The 18602-nt window shown below is 49.0% G+C and overlaps 1 protein-coding gene across 1 annotated transcript in view; it reads left to right on the top strand.

Annotated features, from left to right (window-relative positions):
- The window catches only part of LOC144169206 (hemicentin-2-like), a 66606-nt gene that overhangs the window by 36827 nt on the left and 11177 nt on the right, over positions 1-18602 (top strand). Inside the window, exons 5-7 of the mRNA XM_077698248.1 lie at positions 3032-3239; positions 7664-7818; positions 13418-13625. Of these exons, the coding sequence (XP_077554374.1) occupies positions 3032-3239; positions 7664-7818; positions 13418-13625 (571 nt within the window). The remainder of the gene's footprint in view (positions 1-3031; positions 3240-7663; positions 7819-13417; positions 13626-18602) is intronic.

Below are 18602 nucleotides of genomic sequence, written 5' to 3' on the forward strand. Positions count from 1 at the left end.
GGCGATGGTAAGCTTGACGTGTTGAGTCTTTATATGATGTGCGGTCGAATGTTTCACGGTTTTACCGATAAGCATTTTAGCTTCGCCCCTCTCATCATCATTCACTTGGTGGAGATGGCGGGTATTTTTTCCAGGGAATTCATCCATAAGTATCCGTTCTGTCGTCCTCTACAAGAACCTTTCACCGTGTGGCTGAAGCTAACATCTTATTGTACCCTAAGGAGTACAAAACGACTTTTGGGGGACTTCCCATGACGATCCGTCTCAAAGAAACCTCGGATGTGCGCTTAAACGCGCTACGGTCCAGCAGGCATGCTACTGGCCCGTGCTTTCTGTAGCCTGACAAGATTCACAGAACTGATTTAAAATGTTCCAAGCAGAATTGCTGGAACCTTACAAATCTGGAGGAAAAGAAGGAAGATGTTCAAGACAAGTGATGCCTCACAACTAGTGGTTTATTGGAATACGGGTTGCCGTGTAATCCACGCACAAGTTAGCACAGAAGTTTAGCGATGTCGGATGCCGCTACGATGTACAAGTCGTTTTCTTGGTCAAGAGTAAAACGCGCGGGCTGTGTTCGTGGACGAACACGAGAAACGGCGACAAGCAGCCAGCGTTTACATCCCCTGTGCTAAACACAAGCGCGCTTCTGTTCCCTGTAAAATAGGTGTCGCTTACCGCACACCGCCACGTTAAAAATGCACACCCGGCTTCAGAAGTTTCCGGGACGAGATGTCGCAAAGCGAGGTCAATTTGTCCGGAGTCTGGTCTGCAAACTCCTGCCACGCCTATGGTGATCTTCATTTAGCACGGCACATGAAATACTGAGCCGTCATTCTGCAGAGAAATGGGCTTCAGCTTTTGAAATCGCGTCCCGGAAATTTGGCGAGTGTGTACGTCGCGCACGCGAGGGCAATTTAAATTCACACCCAAGAGAGAACCTTGGGGCGATAAGCATACCGTATTGCCGTCCCTTCCATAACTTTCGCTACTTCGTCACATGGCGCCAATTTTGTCAGACAACCGACTGCCACACGCCACAGCTTGCAAGGGACGGGATTTTTGTGCCCTTATGTGCACGCGTTCTGAATATGTGCAGTCACATTCGGGTGAGACACGGCAATCACTATTCTACAAATTTAGTCTTTCTACATTGCACTTTTGTGAATTTTGCAAAGCGAGTGCACAGCCCCTCAATGCTCCCAATCCCGGCTTTACGGAACGCCGCCCGTATTGTCTGTCGCATCAGCGGCTTTCCATTGGGGAACAGCCGGGAAGACTTCGGACTGTCTTCAGTTCCTCTATATAGCTCACACCGAAAACTACGGGTTGCGAAATCACCCTCCGTTTTGAATCCGTTTTCGTAAGGAAAAGCCACCCGTCGGGCGTGCAGGAGGCGCACAGCCCGCGGATCATCCGTCATGCGGGGTGCAGCACCGCAAGCGTCGGCGTTTCTTCTTTCGTGCCTGTGCCCAATCTTAACAAAACCCAATCCGCATTTTATAATCAAGTTATGACATCAAGCTTAGCGACACTATTTGTCACCTCGTTTCTCAGAAAATTCGCGCCTTTACGTGAACTGGGCATATACATATATTTATACAGAATGACCAAAAATTGTTTGTTTTTATTTTGATTTATAAATATGACTGGCGCGAAACACTACCTATGCGCCAAGTCAAAGCGCAAACGAATTAACCAGGTTCTTGCGCAAAACAAAATTGTATTAGGTTTCTTAAGCAACGCTAGCTCCGGCAGTCGACCTACACTTTACAATAAATAGAACTCTATAGCAAGTATGTATTTCCTTCCAGGCGACGCGGCATCCAAGAAGGTGTCCATGCTCAGCTCTGAACGCGTCCTTGCATACATGAGTGTAGCGACCAATGCGCAAAAGTGCCTTCAGTCGTCGTTGGACATCTTAAAACTATTTTCTGTTTACTTTGCTTTTCATGCAACCAGGCGCGCTACACTCCATCGTTCCCCTACGCAAACGCACACAAAGTAAACGGCATCCCTCACGAAACCTTAGACGCACACGAAAACACGCCGCACGGAACTGCACGCCGGACTCCCATGCTATTCCTCAATCGGGCGATGGGCATCCGCGTATGCAGCGCAGCCGCCAAAGCTTGGCGCAGAGCCACCAGCACCAGCAGTGGTGGCGTGGCCGTAGAGGGGGCTTTTCTGCACGGCTTTATAGTAGCGGAGCGACGTTATCACGGCGGCGTGTGGAAAGTGACCGCACAAATCTTATACGGGCGCCCTCCCGCATTAAAAAGCTCTAGGCGTATGCGTTGGCGCACACCACGCCGCGGGTCACCCGGGAAACTGCGCGACGCAGGTGCCCTTCCAATGGTTGCACAAACCCTCTAAATTGTGCCGCATAGATTCCGTGAAGCCGCGCTGCCCGTCGGACAGTACTCCGGATGGCAATACGCGGTAAGGCTAGCGACGGCGAAAGGCGACGGGAGAGCAACTGGACCGTGGCTGTTTTAAAAGTTTTCAGCTAACGCAATAGCCAATGCAAATGAGGCTGCGTTGGTATTTGCCACTGAAAATGAATCAAGAACGAGAAACACTTTTGTTCTGTGCTCGCGAGGTGTGGAAATTTGCCATTTGCTAGTGTACCGGGATACTACTGAACAGACCCCGCGGTCATTTCCTAGCAGATCGCGGATTTGTTTTACATTTGTTTACTGTTTACATTTTCTTGACGAGCCAACAAGAACAACGGTGCTTAATCGTGGAGTGGCGCCCTTAAGGCTTTCGTCTCAACACCTATTGAGCTAAATATAAGGCACCAAATTGAAATTACATCTACAACAATTTTACACCTTTGTTTTTCATTGTAGTGTTTTGCATTGTAGTCAAAGAAATCCAGTGTAGCCGCTGCGTAAGGCTTTCTCAGGGCCGCGTTTCTTTTTTGCTGCTAGGTTATCCTAAAAGCATGTGATTACAGTTATAAACTGATAATGTCGCTATCCCAATAGTCCAAAGCGGTTTCTATAAAAGATGGGTCTTATTTCAGGTTCTAATTACTCGCAATGACCCAAGAAAGATCCGAACCCTGCACTTCCGCGTGATCCCAATGGACCCTAAAGACACACTGTTGACCTTCAAAGGACGCTCATACATGCTGACTATCGAGGATGCTGAAGCTGCAGTTAGAGGTTCTCATCTGTGTCGGGTTAACAGCGATCGCATGGAAAGTACGCGCTTCGCCATTGATGTTCCCGGTAAGTCCCTTTACCAGGGCTTTTTGCTTCATATAATTAACCGGAAATCGCCATTTGTACCTATGTTTCTCTTTAATGTGCTTATGTTCTCGCAAAGCCCGTGGTTTTCTTTGTCGTCATCATCATTATCATCATCAACATCAGCGTGGTTGTGTCCACTGCAGGACGAATGCCCTTCCCAAAGATCTCCAGCCACGTCTCCAGAAGAGTTTGTGCCCGCTGCCCTCATGTATACTCCTGGCGAGTGCTCGCAGAGTCCATGCTTTCCTCCCGAATTTTCCCAGCTCATCTCTCGATCGACTCCTCGGCCGACCCCTATTGCATTAACGGTGTAATGGGAGCCACTCTGTTAAACTGGCGATCCACCATTTGTCCCGAATGCGTATTACGTGCCCCGCGCACGCCCATTTTTTGTTTACTTTGAACTAGAATATCTTTACCTTAGCCCATTCAGACCTGAGTTCTTTTATACGAAGATTTGTTTTCCCTGGACATTAGCTCAGTGAAGCCGAAAAAACAATACAAGACCACATTCCGGCCGCTCAATCGATATAAATGACGGCGACGTGTCTGATATATAGGACACCAGGGCTTAGTGTTTGTAGAAAGGGATAACACAGAAAAGCCTCACAGAAAAGTATTGTCACACAGAAAAGTAGGAAAACAATATACTTCCTCTCATAAGTACGAATCTTAAGGTGCAAGGTAATAGCGCAGATGAAAAAGCTTTTACAGTGACACACAGATCTTAAGTTGAGTGATAAGCTTTGAAACCGTTTTTCGTACTAAGGTGCACATTTCCCTTCTCGCACTTGCTTTTAGACTTTGTGGTACATCTCTCAAGCTTGCATCGCTGTTAGTTCGCTGCTAGCAGAGGCCAATGACCAAGTTGGTCATACCGGACGCGAGACAGTGGTTGCTGGATGTTGCAGATGTGCGTTTACTGACGCTGAAGGGAAGATCAAGATGGCCATCCGCGTTTGCGCGGCTGGTCGGTAGTTGCGGGTTTTGTAATGGTTTCAACTCCGCTCAATGTGAATTCTACCAGATTCATTTGGTCCATCTTGCTTGCTCGTTCAATGTCAGTTGACGCTTGTATTTCAATAAGGAATTCGTCAAGCAAGTTTGATGCAATGTGTTATTACTCTAACGGTTCATTTTCTTATCGTGAAGATGTTCGGTACACACCTATCAGAATATTGGTTTTGTCCACAGCACCCATGCTCCGGTTGTATTTCGGAAGAACTGCGAAACGCTTTACGTTTATGAAGCCACCATCCACCATCCTCCACCTTGACTCTTGATCTTGGTCCTCAATGCCATGGAACTTGCGTGCCAGTGCTATCGTCTGGTGTGACCACCCGCATGTGCCATAATCAATCTAATCAGTGGCTACACCTTCCCTGCCATTACGCCGACGCAGCTCCAGGCCTATGTGAGGCCTGGGATGCGCTTGCTTCTGTTTTTTGTGCCCACCTCCGGCGTGGTATGTCCTGTCATTCAATCTTCAAATAAACGCTTTCCTTTCGATAACTCCGATACGCCTTGGCATGACACCTCAACGCACCAGTCCGCAGGCCCAGCCCTCACATCTGGCGCCGTCGACGCCCGAGCCTCTGTGCAGCCACGCAGCCACGCAAGTACGCCAACGCGTTAACTAAGCGTGCCACCGTCGTTCGACAGCCGGTGCGCCATTTTGTCTTCCTCGCCCGAACGTTTCCCGCTCTTCGCTCTCTCGCCTCCTTGTGCGCGTGTGCGTGAACTTGCTGGTGAACGTGCCGGCAAGATTGTGTTGTGTGCGTGAACGCCTGCGTGCAGCCGGCTCGGCAGAATATCATGCCGGGAATTGTGTGGGAGCGCCTCGACCTAGTGACGATATCGCTTCATGGCATCGACCTCAGAAGTGAAGAATTGGCTTGGCGGCAGCTGGAAAACGCCGGTTCCAAGGAGGACTTTTGTCAGCGACTCGAGTCCGACATTCTGCAGCAGCGTGAAGCTTGCCACCCCCCCCCCCCGCCCCCCAAGTTGAAGCGAAGGCTTTTGCCTCGTCCGCCATGACGCCGTTAACGCTGTTCGCATCCACGCTACAGAGTCTTGCCTGGCCGTCCCAGCAGCTACCTCGTCCTGCAATAACGGCGACGACACTGCCAGACCTGTCATCTTCCATCCCGCAGTTTGATGGTTAGCACAGCCATATTGTCAAGATATGGCTTGATGACGTGCAACGACTGCAGTAGCTTGCTTTGTGGGACGACGCTACCACACGCCTAACCACTCCTAGCCAGCGCGAAATTAGGACGCCAAACTGGCACCTCGCGTTGGGTAACCAGTACACCACTTGAGCCAACTGGAGTGCAGCCCTAAAAGACAGACTTCCGCAGGCATGACCCTCGTCTAGTGGCAAGAAAAGCTTATGAAGCAGCCCCAGCTTCCACGCGAAACCTTACACGAGTCTGCCTTTGCCATGTTGAGAATCATTGAGCAGTGCCCCATAAAGCTCTCTGATGCTCAAAAGATAGGCTACCTGCTGCAGAGACTGCGCAAAACAACACATCCTAACCGATATAGCAGCCGATCGGACCCCCAGGATAGCTGATTTTATCACCACCTGCACCAGCCCCGACAATTTCGCTCAATATCTCCATGCCAAAGCAAGCCCCCCAAGAGTTGGTGGTTTTGTAAAGCCGCCGACGCAAGGATTTCGTGCCTCTAAGTCTGGGGAACGTCACAGGCCTCACCCACAACCGTTGCCAACACAGCTTTCTCGAGGTACACCAAGAGCGCGCTTTTCTGAGCTGCCCACTGATCAACAAGAAGCCGTTTACGCAGCTATTTCGGCACAGTATGGAACCCCCGCTTTTAGTCGTGGCCAGGACCTGTCCCAAGACGTCTGCTACCCATGTCATGCCTCGGGGCACTTGACATCCAAATGACCAACTCGCACAAGCTGCTTACCTCCGGCAGTATCATCAGCGCCTCCAACGACGCCCAGGGAACAGCTGCCTCCAGCACTGCACAGTGCACCCATTACATTTGATGGCTCGCAGCAACAATGCCCCTTCTTCAATGCAACCGACGTCGGAGTGGGTGAATGCGAAGCGTTTCCTCACTCGGGATTCAAACTGGCGCTGATATCTAATGCCTGTGTGCCTGTAAGCATGGTCACCTTGTGGACTGAGCACCCTCTTGCTGTGGTTTTAGGAGCACATTGGTTACTGTTCATGCTGCATTTTTAAAGATATATGTCGGCCCATTCTCAGGAGTTGTTGAAGCTCCTGTTTTGGATGATAATTTAATCCTCCTCATTCTTGGTAAAGACTGGTTCGCGGCAGCACAAGCACGTCTTATCTTCGAGCCACCAAAACCAGCGCAGTTTCGCCATACAGCCACGCATGGCACCATTATCGCAAACCGAAAGATTGGCCCAAGAATTGCAAATGCGCTGACAGCAGTCAGGTCAGTCCTTTTTCCTCGAGTCAGCCTCAGTGCCAAGGACTGCCTGCAACATGATCCGTTTCCTTTTCCAGAGCAGCCACCATTGCAAGTGTTAACAGCCCAAACGTTGCCCTCAAGTAGTACCCCGCCCGCATCAGCCTCCCTCGCGTCCGACACGGTGCTCATGTGCATTCATCCTGATCTTCCATCCGCGCGCATTGGCAGCGAGCCCACTCCCAGCCAGCAGTCAGTTATAACAGGTATATTTACCGAACAAAATGCTGTTTTTGCTCGCCACAATGATAATCTTGACCATTGCACTGATACGAAGCACCACGAAGCCACCGCGTTGCCCTGCAGTCGGAGCCCATACCGCTAAGACGCACAAGGCAAGCAGTTACTGAAAACTTATGTGCCCAAGCGAAGCATGGCTTTCAAATGGGGAATGTATTGAGCTAGAAACCATCAAAGCTATCATCCGTGCCTTGCTAATCGCAGCCGTGTGACCGCCAACTCTACCTCAGCTTCTGTGCAAATTCAAAAGAAGCGATGGCAAGGAGATTCCGTTCAAACAGCATGGCTTGTGTGACCCCCTTCACTTTCTCCTCAGCTTGTCCAATACCGTACGTTTGACCCGGGTGGGTGACGAGTTTTATGCCAGGCCAGTTCTCGCGAAGGAAGTCCAGCGCAGGCCAGATCTGACGAAGGAAGTCCAGCGCAGGCCAGTTCAGACGAAGGAAGTCCAGAGAAAGGGTGCTGCTTTGCGGTCCCTTTCCCAGACTCTTCTGGTCTTATTAAAAATCTGCTGGATTCCCTATCATGCTTCCAATAAAGAGAAGAAAACATCAAGGTGCCAAGGCAAACTCGCTGCCGAGTTTCGTAACTCTCACGTCAAATGAGTACCAGGAAGAGGGTACGGCAAATAATTACTAATGATCCTGTGCTTGAATGACCGAAAATACATTTTTTCCCTTTTTAATCTCGTGCAGATCGCCTCCTCCAGGCCTCAGCAATTCCTGGGAGTGACCTGGACGTAGCTAGCAGTGAGGAACTCGAGGCTACAGAAGTTCTGCCGACTTCCGCCATATTAGCAGGCCACACCGCTTTGTTACGGTGCAGTCTAAACTTCATTGCTGGACATGAGGTACGGAGTTTTTTCGCCCATAACCAAGGAACTTTCTTGTTTTTCTTATGCGTTGCGCCGTTTCTCCTGTTTTAAGAGCTTCTGTTATACAAAAGTATTAAGCGGATACAATTGACCAAACCTATAGAGTGGAGATTTACTATTGCATGATATGGGAATGAGAGAATTCCTTCAAACAATAAGTGGTACATTTATTGCTGGGAACGCAGTATTTGTTTATGAAATACACGTTAGAGTTGTGTATTTTATGTAGACCATAAAGCAAGAAATGAAGTGAGAACAGATTGAATGAATCAGACGAGTGACGTACCCATTAGATACGTTCCGCAATTAAACGTAATAATGCAAATGACTTGTACTTTTATGCCAATGATGAATTAAGGTGAATAACACGTCTTTTCAGCGCACAGCAAACACATTTTGCATGGTTGTGGCAGAAAATGTACAAGTTGTTCAAACTCAAAATCAAACAACTTTCCTTCGTATGGTTACAAGAATATTATCAGCATTTCAACATCACCGTACCACACAACCAAAACTAGATTGTGAACGAAAATTTGTAAATAACCTAGCATCGCTGTAGGCTTGAAAACCTGTGACTTTTGCAGCCAACGCTCGGTATAACTAATGCTGGCTCTCTGTTACACGAGTCCGTGGAAAAAACATTGCTATATCGTTGTCTTCTTACTTTCCCAGGTCAAATAGGCTTGTTATGAACTAGTAAAACCACAGGTACCACAAAGGAAGCTGTTTACCGAATCGTCGTGGTGGCTAGAAGGTGTGAAAGGCAAAACGATTCCCGTTTTAATGCAAGATGCACACTGCTCGTCCGTGGTACCACTGTGTGTGCCAGTTAAGACCTACTTCTCCAAGCGCCAAAGTTGCAGTTGTCAAGTGATGAGGTCCTTCCTCTTTGCACTGTTTTATTGCGAGTATGCGGTTATAAACCAAGCCTGAGGCTACTTGTTTCCCTACAAATATTATATACCCCACTCGAGTAGAGGGAGATTGTGGAAATATTGTCAATGCAGATTAATTACAGGCTGAACCTAAACCAGCATATACTTGCACAAAAAGCACCATCATCAGCAGCCTGTCTACGCCCATGGCGGGGAGACGCCTCCCCCATAGATCTCCTATTGTCTCGGTACTGTGCTAACTGTAGCCAATATGTCCCTGCAAACTTCTTGATCCCATCTGCTCATCTAACTGTCTGGCGCCCCCAGCCATGCTTGCGTTCTCTGGGGATCCACTCTGTTACCCTCAATGACCAACGGTTGCCTTGCCTCCGCACGATATGCCCTGCCCGCACCGATACAAGTTACGCGTGGAAGTAACAAAAAAAAACTTCCAAATAAACCAGTGTAACAATGTCGATGACATTGCTTGCCGCTGCGCAAGGCTTCAAGTTCGTGGTTTTGTGTCGTGCTTACAAGAAGGACCAGTGCTCCATTTAACTTTCTCTAATCTGGAAAAACCGATTGAACGTCGGCAAGTGCAAAGTAGGGTTTTAACTGACTATTATCTCGAGGTGCACACACACACACACACACACACACACACACACACACACACACACACACACACACACACACACACACACACACACACACACACACACACACACACACACACACACACACACAAATACATACTTTCGGCATCGCAGCGGTAAAAGTAGGTTAGTTACTTTCCCCACGCAATATCAAAACTGGCGCCCAGGGACACTAATCAGTCTATGACTTCTCATTTCGTCCAGCTAGGAAGCTATCTCCCACCCTGCGACTGCGCGCTGTACCGCGGAAGCCATGACGGGCCCTGGCTCGACGGATCAAAGGAAGCGACACGTGTTTTCGCTCATTGACATTTATTAGTGAATAGTAAACATACAAAGACCATGCAGACTAACTGGTTGACGGCGAGGATCTAGTTCCTCGCCCGGACCATTTAAAGGAATCGAGAGGTTCGACCCACCGGGACATTACACTCCGGGGCTGCCTCAGTGCGCCCGCGTTTGCCTCGCTGGGAGGCCGATGGCAGCCATTGTCGCCCTTCTTTTTGCCCGATCCTCGAAGGAAGGAAGTCATCAGGCGCGCCCTGCCGTCTCGCTTCCCGAGCTCCAACTTCTCGCCGCTTGCATCCCGCGCGCTCTCGCCGGCCACAAGGCACTCCTTCAGCGAGGAGGCAGATCCCCCTCACCGACGTCTCGCCACACAAGTTCCCGCGAGGAGCAAGCATTGGGGCAAAGCCGAACGAAAGGGAACGCGCTAAGATCGCGTTCCCACATCCCTCGAACCTTAAACATTTCCGTACGGTGGCAAGAACACAGCGCGGGGACATCAAGAAGCAATGTTCGTAATACTAAACAAAACATGAAGGTTCGCCTCGCGTAGTAGCTGTCCTCGCACTCGCCGTCATCAAATAATTATCGCCAGCCGCATGCACAATCAAATGCCATGCACCATCTAACGCTCGGGTGTCGCAGGTAACACATCTAAGGTGACGGTGCACACGTTGGCTCGAACAGGCATGCCAAGCGCAGGTGCAGTTTCGTCGTAGGCCGCTGTGCCCGGAGCTGCCTGCAGCTCGTCTCACCAAGAAGGCACAAGCAACACAAATGCACCCCGGGCTGCAGAGTTCTCAGCCCAGGGTCCGACGTAGCGCAGCGCAGGCCAACACAAGCAATAGTCGCTCGCGCTGGCGCTCTTCTCAGTCGGTACGGTGATCAGCAGGTCGCGTCCGGCCCGGGCCGAAGACAGCAGGCCAGGGTTTTGAAGGTTAGGGCTGAAGCCAGCCCAAGCAAGTGCAGTGACGGCACAGGCAGATGACGCCCGTACAGCTGCTGCTCAGCCCCGACACGCCAAGGACGTATCGGCAGTCCCAAGAGCCTCCCGGCTGCTTATTGCGGCCTAGGCACCGCAGTGACGCCATGCGATGCAGCACAGGACGGCGCCGCCTGCACCAACATGCCCTCCATCATGGAGGGAGACAACAGTCGTAGGGAGCTCCCACGGAGCCGCAGCTAGACCGCCTCCAAGTAGCTGCCACGCTAGGAGAGCCGCCAGAGGTCCCCAGCTCTGGAACGCTCGCAGACCCGGGACAGCAGGTCACAGCACACACATTGCGTAGCAAGCAAGCCTGTGTGACTCGAGTCGCATTGCGTATCAAATCGAGCATTACCGCAAGACTTGAACTCAGGCAAGGAAGAAATGCTATTCCTCGGCATTGGCCGCGTTGAACGACGCTAAACAATTGCGGCTGTAAAAGACGGTTCCCGACAGCGCACAAAAAAAACTCACTTTCTTAAGGCGAAGGAGACCTTTTCCACGCTACCTGGAGAACCACTTAAGCATTATGACGACGCGCACCCCACCATTCAGTGGAGAATAGGGGCCGTTTCCCGTCCGTCTCCTCCCGAGCTACGTCCCCCTCGGTCGTTACCTCTTCCACACGGTTCCGGCTCCGAAAAGCCTTTGGGCAACACGCATCTTTGGCAACGACCGGCAACGCAGAGGCTTGCTCTACTGTTCCATTCGCACAGCCATGAACGACACATCGGCTTTGCCGTCGGCCCTACCCGCTGGCTGCAACACAAACAGCTTAATGAGTGGCGGTGCCCTTCGCGTCTCGCGATGTCGGAATGCCAGGTGCCGAGCCGCAATACCAAACAGCCATTACGGCACCCGTGGCCCCTGGCCACACAGCTCCCAGAGCCGTGACTCCCGGAGTCGATAAAAGAGACAGGAGAGAAAAGGAAAATCGGGCCAAACAAGGCAGCTTCCGTACTCGCTCACTTCGTGCTTGCAATTACTGCGCGGGCCTTATGCCCTGGCGCTTCAAGGGTGCGGGACTTCAGAATTTCAGTACCTCAACATGCCACGGCACAAACGTTCCGCCTAAACGGCGCACTTAGAAAACTCGGCGCTGACATGTTCTAGCACGATGTAGGAACGTTCACTCCGCTCTCAAGAAAGTACGCCTGCCTCCGCCAGCGATCCGATTCACGCTAGCAGTAACTCTTGACTGGTTCGGACAAAGAACCTTTCTTACACCGAACAAAGACATGTTCCATTGTCCGATAGCCAGCCCCACGTTGATGCGGCTGATGTGTGTGTCGTAGGGGTAAAGTAGGTTGGTTACTTCCCCGTGTAACACCAAAGCCGGGGACGAGAGACACAAAATAATATACATACAAAGAGCATGCAGGCTAGCTGGTTGACGGCGATGATCTAGTTCCTCGCCCGACAATTTAAGGGAATCGAAAGGTTCGACTCACCGCGATAAAGGTCATCTCTGGGGGGGCCTCAGCGCGCTCGCGTTTTCCTCGCTGGGACGTCGATAGCAGCCATTGTCGCCCTCCTTTTTGCCCGATCCTCGAAGAAAGGAGGTCACCAGGCGCGTCCTGCCGCCTCCCTTCCGGAGCTCCAACTTCTCGCCGCTTGCATCCCGCCGCTCTCGCTGGCCACAAGACACTTTTTCGGCGATGAGGCAGGTTCCCCTCGCCGACGTCTCGTCAAGCAAGTTCCCGCGAGCAGCAAGCATTGCGGCGTAGCCGAACGAAAGGGAACGATCTAAGGCCGCGTTCTCACAATACATACACACATACGCACATACATACATACATACATACATACATACATACATACATACATACATACATACATACATACATACATACATACATACATACATACATACATACATACATACATACATACATGCGTATATACATACATACAGACATAAATGCCTGCGTACAGTGCGGTACACTCTTCAGCAGAGCACGAGGAGACAATTGGAACACCAGTAAAATGCCTTCGATGCCCTCCGTTGAGTACCTGTAAAATGCACGCATTCAGTGCTTTCGATCATGACGAGAACGACGTTTCGGAGCCTCTCCGTCTATTTTACATGCACTTGCCCTTATCCTGAGCAGACGTATTGAAGCACACGCCTTGTTCTGGGCATATCCTTAGAGACATATCATGCATACATGATATGTCCGTAAAAAATGAATTATACTGCTTGTAAAGGGCCGGCTTTTGCATTGATTCTGGCTGGATTACGCTCACTCACTCCTGTTACTCAACCCGAGGTAGACTTTAGAATCATCCAGAGGACATCTTGCTTTTACCACACAAGTGTCCCTCAAGATTACATAAAACATTTTTCAATTGTGGTATTTTATTCATTTGAATACTGTTCTCCTCTAGAATTCAAAGTAGTGCGACTCAAGCTCTTGTTTTGCACTTTGTAGTCGCGTTTTCTTCAGAGGCAATGTTTAAAGTACGCTAGTTGCCGATGGAATTTCGGCATGGTCAGTTTCCCGGACTTTAAAGAAAGCATACGCACGTGGTTACTTCTTCATTTGTGTAAACAAAATGAGAAGTAGCATCTTCGCGCATGACATGTTATTACAGGTTGTTATTACAGATCCAGCAAAGTTACTATTTTCGCTAACTCACTTAGATATTACATTTGCCGTCAGGAAACGACCGGGTTGTAATCAACCAGGTGAAACATTTGAATCTACTTATCTTGTCTGCTCGCAAGAATTGTCAAAGCACTTATCTGTTGCCTACCTACGGGGATATTTCAGATTTCATGGCTTAATGAGGACACCGGAAAAGTTTTAGCAGTTGGAGAAAATGTCATTTCAAACGATTCTAGAGTATCGCTAAGAGATGAGGGAGACAAGTCAGTCAATCTACTCATCGAAAATGTGCGCCTGGATGACAGCGGAGTCTATGCCTGCCACCTCAACAACGACCCCAATGAAAAATTGCAGTTTAACCTTCGAGTCATGGGTAAGTGCCTTGTTACAAAAATTATTTATTGTACTTACGGCCAACAGCGTAGTTTACGTGTTTTTCTGGATGCTCCTCGTTGGCTAATCGTCATCCGGCGGGCATGCATATCCTGCAGCATTGAGAACCGTCCCGCTAGAGACCACGATGACGTACGTTGTACTCGTAACAGCTCAACAGCTTCCCATAACGTAATATAAAATGCATTCACCAACCAGTCGGTCGGAACATCTCGCAGCCGCATAGTTTACGTTGAGACTCCGTTAATTCTACGCAAAGAACCAAGCACATCAAATATAACTTCATCGAGATATACCGAGAAACCGACAAAAGTCAGATATATAATTCTCAATTGCTTTTACCGGCAAAGTAATTAGTTGAAAAATCATCTAACTATGTTTACTCAATACGTAACAAGTGGCAACCACTACATGCTTGTGCTGTTCACTTAGGCTTGTCAGTTATTGCTACTAGCTGTCAACACAATTTGCAAACCAAGCAGCTGCTTCTGCAACACTAATTTCGAATGCCCGCTGTTCTCCGAATAGGTATCTGTGATAACAGTGTCGCATTTTTAAAGATACCTAATCAGAGAAGAAGGGCTGGTCGTTGTAGCGTGTTCTGGAAGCAACCACAGGGCATGTAAATTGTTGACAGCCAGTGGCAATACCCAAGCCCTGCCATTGTGAAAGAGAAATTATCAAGCTGACAGCAGCACACAAAACGATGTTAGCACAACATAGATAGGAGGTATTGGTATAAGCCCACAAGAATGCCAGCTGTTGATTTGACCTCAGTAAATACCTGTTCTGTTATCCTGTCTGCAGTAAAAGGATGGCAAAGTCAATGAGTAAAACCAGTACGTGATATTTTGAAAAGCGAGCTTTTTTTGGTACAACATTACCTATACGTGTTAAAGCAGTACAAACTACAGGCGGAACAACCTACAAACAAAAAAGATGTAACCTTAAACAAGTTATTTATTCGTGAGCTGTGATGGTAACTTCATGTGGCTGTGAATCCCAGCGCACTTGTTTCGGGACTCCAGCCGTGTTGCCTGATGCCAGCGCGATGCCTGGGTATAACAATGCACGGTACGTGTCACTTAGAAAGCGGATAAGTTGTGAATAGCGAAACTCATCAGACTGAGAGAGACATCTACCAGAAGGGAAGTATAAGACATAAAGAGTCCAGTAATCTTTTTCTTTGCCAGAACGAATGGTTGAATAAATTTACCAAAAATAAAATGTGCGTGCGATTACTATGCTCCATAATGCAAAAATTGTTCGCAGCGCGAGCTGCAGTACTCTCGGTAATGGGGATATCCACTGCGTCTCAGGAAGTGATCACGTGATCAGCGAACCCAGGGCGGCGTGCGGTACTGTGCCATTATATCGCAGCGTTTCGCCATCACCGGTGATAATGTTGTTGCAAATCGTTTTTGAACCTCCCGCGCCAATGTCACATGGTTTGCATGGGCCACGCACGTAGTAGTAGCGTCTGCTGAACGTGTGAGGCGAAAGCCGTGAGATAGATGACGTCATTGCAGCTCTTGCGGCCCTCCCCCTGACAATCTCGCCACACGCTCCGACAAGCACGACGTGCGGGCTTAGCATACTGCCCACCCCCGCGCACTCTCGCCACATTTTGAAGACAATATTGAAGATGATTATCTTTCTTGGGCTACTTAAACGCACAAATTTTGGTCTGTCTGTATGTCGCTTTGTCTGTCTGTCTGTCTGTCTGTTTGTGACTTGAGTCAGCCACCCGGCCAAAGTAAAATAGATATTGCGCAATAGTCTTATATAGTCACAGCGAAATGGAAGCGTCTAAGCCCTGTTTATATGTTCGTACTTGTCAACTTTCTTGAACAAGAATAAGACATTGCGCAAATATAAGGCGGGAAATTAGTACACAAGGGATATTTACAGTGTTCCTTTAAAAGTTCATAGATGCCTGGTTTTTCGATAGCAAATGAGATGCTACATCTACTGCAGAAAACCGGCGCCTGCTGTTTCCCGCGCCACCTGCTGGGGGCATATGAAAATTCACGCGGCAACAGCAACGTAAGATACCACTAACTAGGTTCCACGTTCTGATTGGAACGCACGTGGAGCACGGCCACGCGGTTCTATAAACCTTGAAGTCGGCCGCCTCGATTCAGGCGCGTCTCCGCAGTACTGCAGCGCTGGCATAGAGGAACCCGGCCTGTAGCAGTGAAACGCGGTAAATTTAAATCGCCTTGATCAAACCTTTAGTGTGTTTATCTTTCGATAAGCGCGACGGTTCAGCAAAAGCATGAGAGGTGAGCGGGAAACCAAAGCTAGGCATTTCCTTGGCAAATGTCTACAAAGACTATCGTCTTTTGACGATATTTGCAACGAAAGGAGAAGATACGAGGCCAATTTTTTTCTCCTTCGCTTCCTCCCTTCGCTCGCCCTGTTACGACGCTGTCGTCGTCACCGTCGATATCGCCGCAGCCAAATCTTTGTGGCTTCCGCCGAAGTGTTTGCTCACTAAAATTAGTGCCCTTCCACGCAGTGAAGAAGGATTACTTGCGAAGCTGGACGCGGTGAACAAAGTGCGCGAAACAAAACATGTTTCTTTGTAATGTGCGATGGAACATACCTTCCAGCCGATTAACTGAATGAAAGTTGGAAAGACCCGAGCTTCATTCTGGCGAACAAACATGAAGCTGTCGGTTTTCCTACCACGTACTATTCGTGTAGCACAACCAAAACGCCTCGACCATTAACGACCGTGTAAAATAGCATTGGTCCATTTAACGTCCACGTTTAATCCTCTCGGCGGCCCAAGGTACCTGCCATAGGTCAGGGAAAGAAACATTGGTGTCTATCCCCCCTTCCTTCCCTCCCAACGCGAGCACGCATAAACCGGTAACCCGTTACGCGCCCGTGCTTACAAGTGAGAGTTTTACCGAAAATGTCACTCTGAAATTCCTTTCATTAACCTGAACAGGTAAAATTGCTTTACTTCGACTTTCTAAGCGCTCAGGTTTGTACATATTCGGGAGGCATTAGCAGGTACTCGGCGAGCAGGAACCTTAGGTGGCAATGCCGGTTGCAGCGGTTTTACGCTGTTTTCGCGCTAATTTGTGAAATCTCTTCGGTTTGGAAATTCCATTCTCTCTGTTCTTTATCGACGCGAACTACAAGTGTTCGTCTGACCCAGTTAATACCCGGAAGGCCTCGAGCTTTATTCCAGCAGGCAAACATGCGGCTAGCTTTTTAGCTCCACCGTTCCGCGCATCTTACTTCCTGCTTACACACAAACCCAGATATCCTGCCATTCGATTAAGGAAGGCAGCTGACAGGGTGCCTTCAGCCCTAAGACTTCGAAGTTTAAATCTTCCACCAGCACAAAGAGCATCTGATGTGTAGCGGCATAAACTCAGCTGTGCGTCCATGCCTTCTGCTGTCACCCCCCACCCGTGCACTTATACACAGGCCACCGATGATGGCCACGTAATTAGCCGTGAAATATACTGTCGAAAATATCGCTGGGAAAGCATTCCAAGCTGAAGAAAAACTAGGGGCTTACGCGGGAGTGCCCAGTGGGCAATTTCTCTTCAACCGGGATTGATTTGCAGCTAATCCGCGAGATGGGATTTGAAGGGCCAATGGCGGTGGCAGCTTTCGGTCGTCTTCACCCCCACGCGCGCTTCCACTCATTCTCCACATTCATCTGATAACGGAACAACCACCGGTGTCAGATAATTGTGCGGCCCATGAAAGAGGCATCGGTGGTGGCGACACGAATACCAGTAGTGAAATAGGGTTCGGCGGTGGCGTGAAGGAGCAGCGGAGCAGCACCGAGTAAAACGGCTTCACTCGTAGAGGAACTGAGGGGTATATGGCTTTGAAGTAAAAGCTAGTACATTTTTACTTGCTCGCCTTCCCGCAGGCAAGTATAGCATGCTAAAGCGCAGGACTAGTGCAGCCAATTTTGTCCAAAATAACGCCTCCCTCCTGAAATACTCGTAATTGTGGAGGGCCACTTTCATTAAATCACGGGTATAATTTGCGTATCCAAAAATAAAGAAATGAAACATATAGTCAATAAGAGATTTCTTCTGGTCTTTTACAAAAAAATTGAGACAATCTGCTGAAATATTCGCCTCGCGTACTACCTCCCACTAGCGTACGCGGTAGACGAAATTATTTCCATTCTTCGGAATGTTTAGTATTTCCACGTCCCGTTTGTTCTAAAGCAATAGATTTAAACTGTAATACCGATTTACAGACATACAGTTAATGTAATATTGAGCATAATACATGCTTTGTACTTTCGAAAAACATGCATTCATTGAAGCACCTAGCAGCTTTCAAGCACTCTCTCGAAGAAGACATGCGTAGAAGGATGCGAAAAGAAGACGTATACCAACGTGGTTATAGAGTATCCACCTAACAATTTCTAGAAAAAGGTACAACCCATTCCAATATGTGCAGGCGAATGCCCAGCGGAGATGAGGTATACTGCTGAGCAGAGGTGTAGTTTTTGAAAGATTGTACGAACTTGGGGATACAGCAAATGCTTTATCACAGTACACCTGCCACACTTGGGAAACAACCCTCGCCCAACCGCAACAGGAGCCCGTATCGCTTTCAAAAACTAGCGGAGAAGGCAACCCCAACAGTGTGACGCCATTGACGCGAGTCAGGCTGGAAGGGTCACCTTTCTCAACCGGCAGATGCCTGTTGCAGCTTCCGGAACTCATAAGGAAACGAGCACGGAAAACACAACCGCTCACAACGAACTCTCTGCGTTAAAGAACACCTAGAGGTTTGAAAAGTACAGCATCGATAATTTTCTCTATCGTCGACGACTAATACCCCCTAGGAAGCCGGAGAAAGCTTGGCGAGCACGCCCATAGAGCCTGGAGAAAGGCAGGATTCGTTGTGGCCTTTATTGAAGCAAAAGAAAATGGTAAGAAAGCCTTGCCCTGAAAAGCCTTCG

The sequence above is a fragment of the Haemaphysalis longicornis genome, unplaced genomic scaffold (genome assembly GCF_048455015.1).
Source record: "Haemaphysalis longicornis isolate Haplotype H1 unplaced genomic scaffold, Haemaphysalis longicornis Haplotype H1 scaffold_2, whole genome shotgun sequence".
In the NCBI taxonomy this organism is placed as follows: Eukaryota; Metazoa; Arthropoda; class Arachnida; order Ixodida; family Ixodidae; genus Haemaphysalis; species Haemaphysalis longicornis.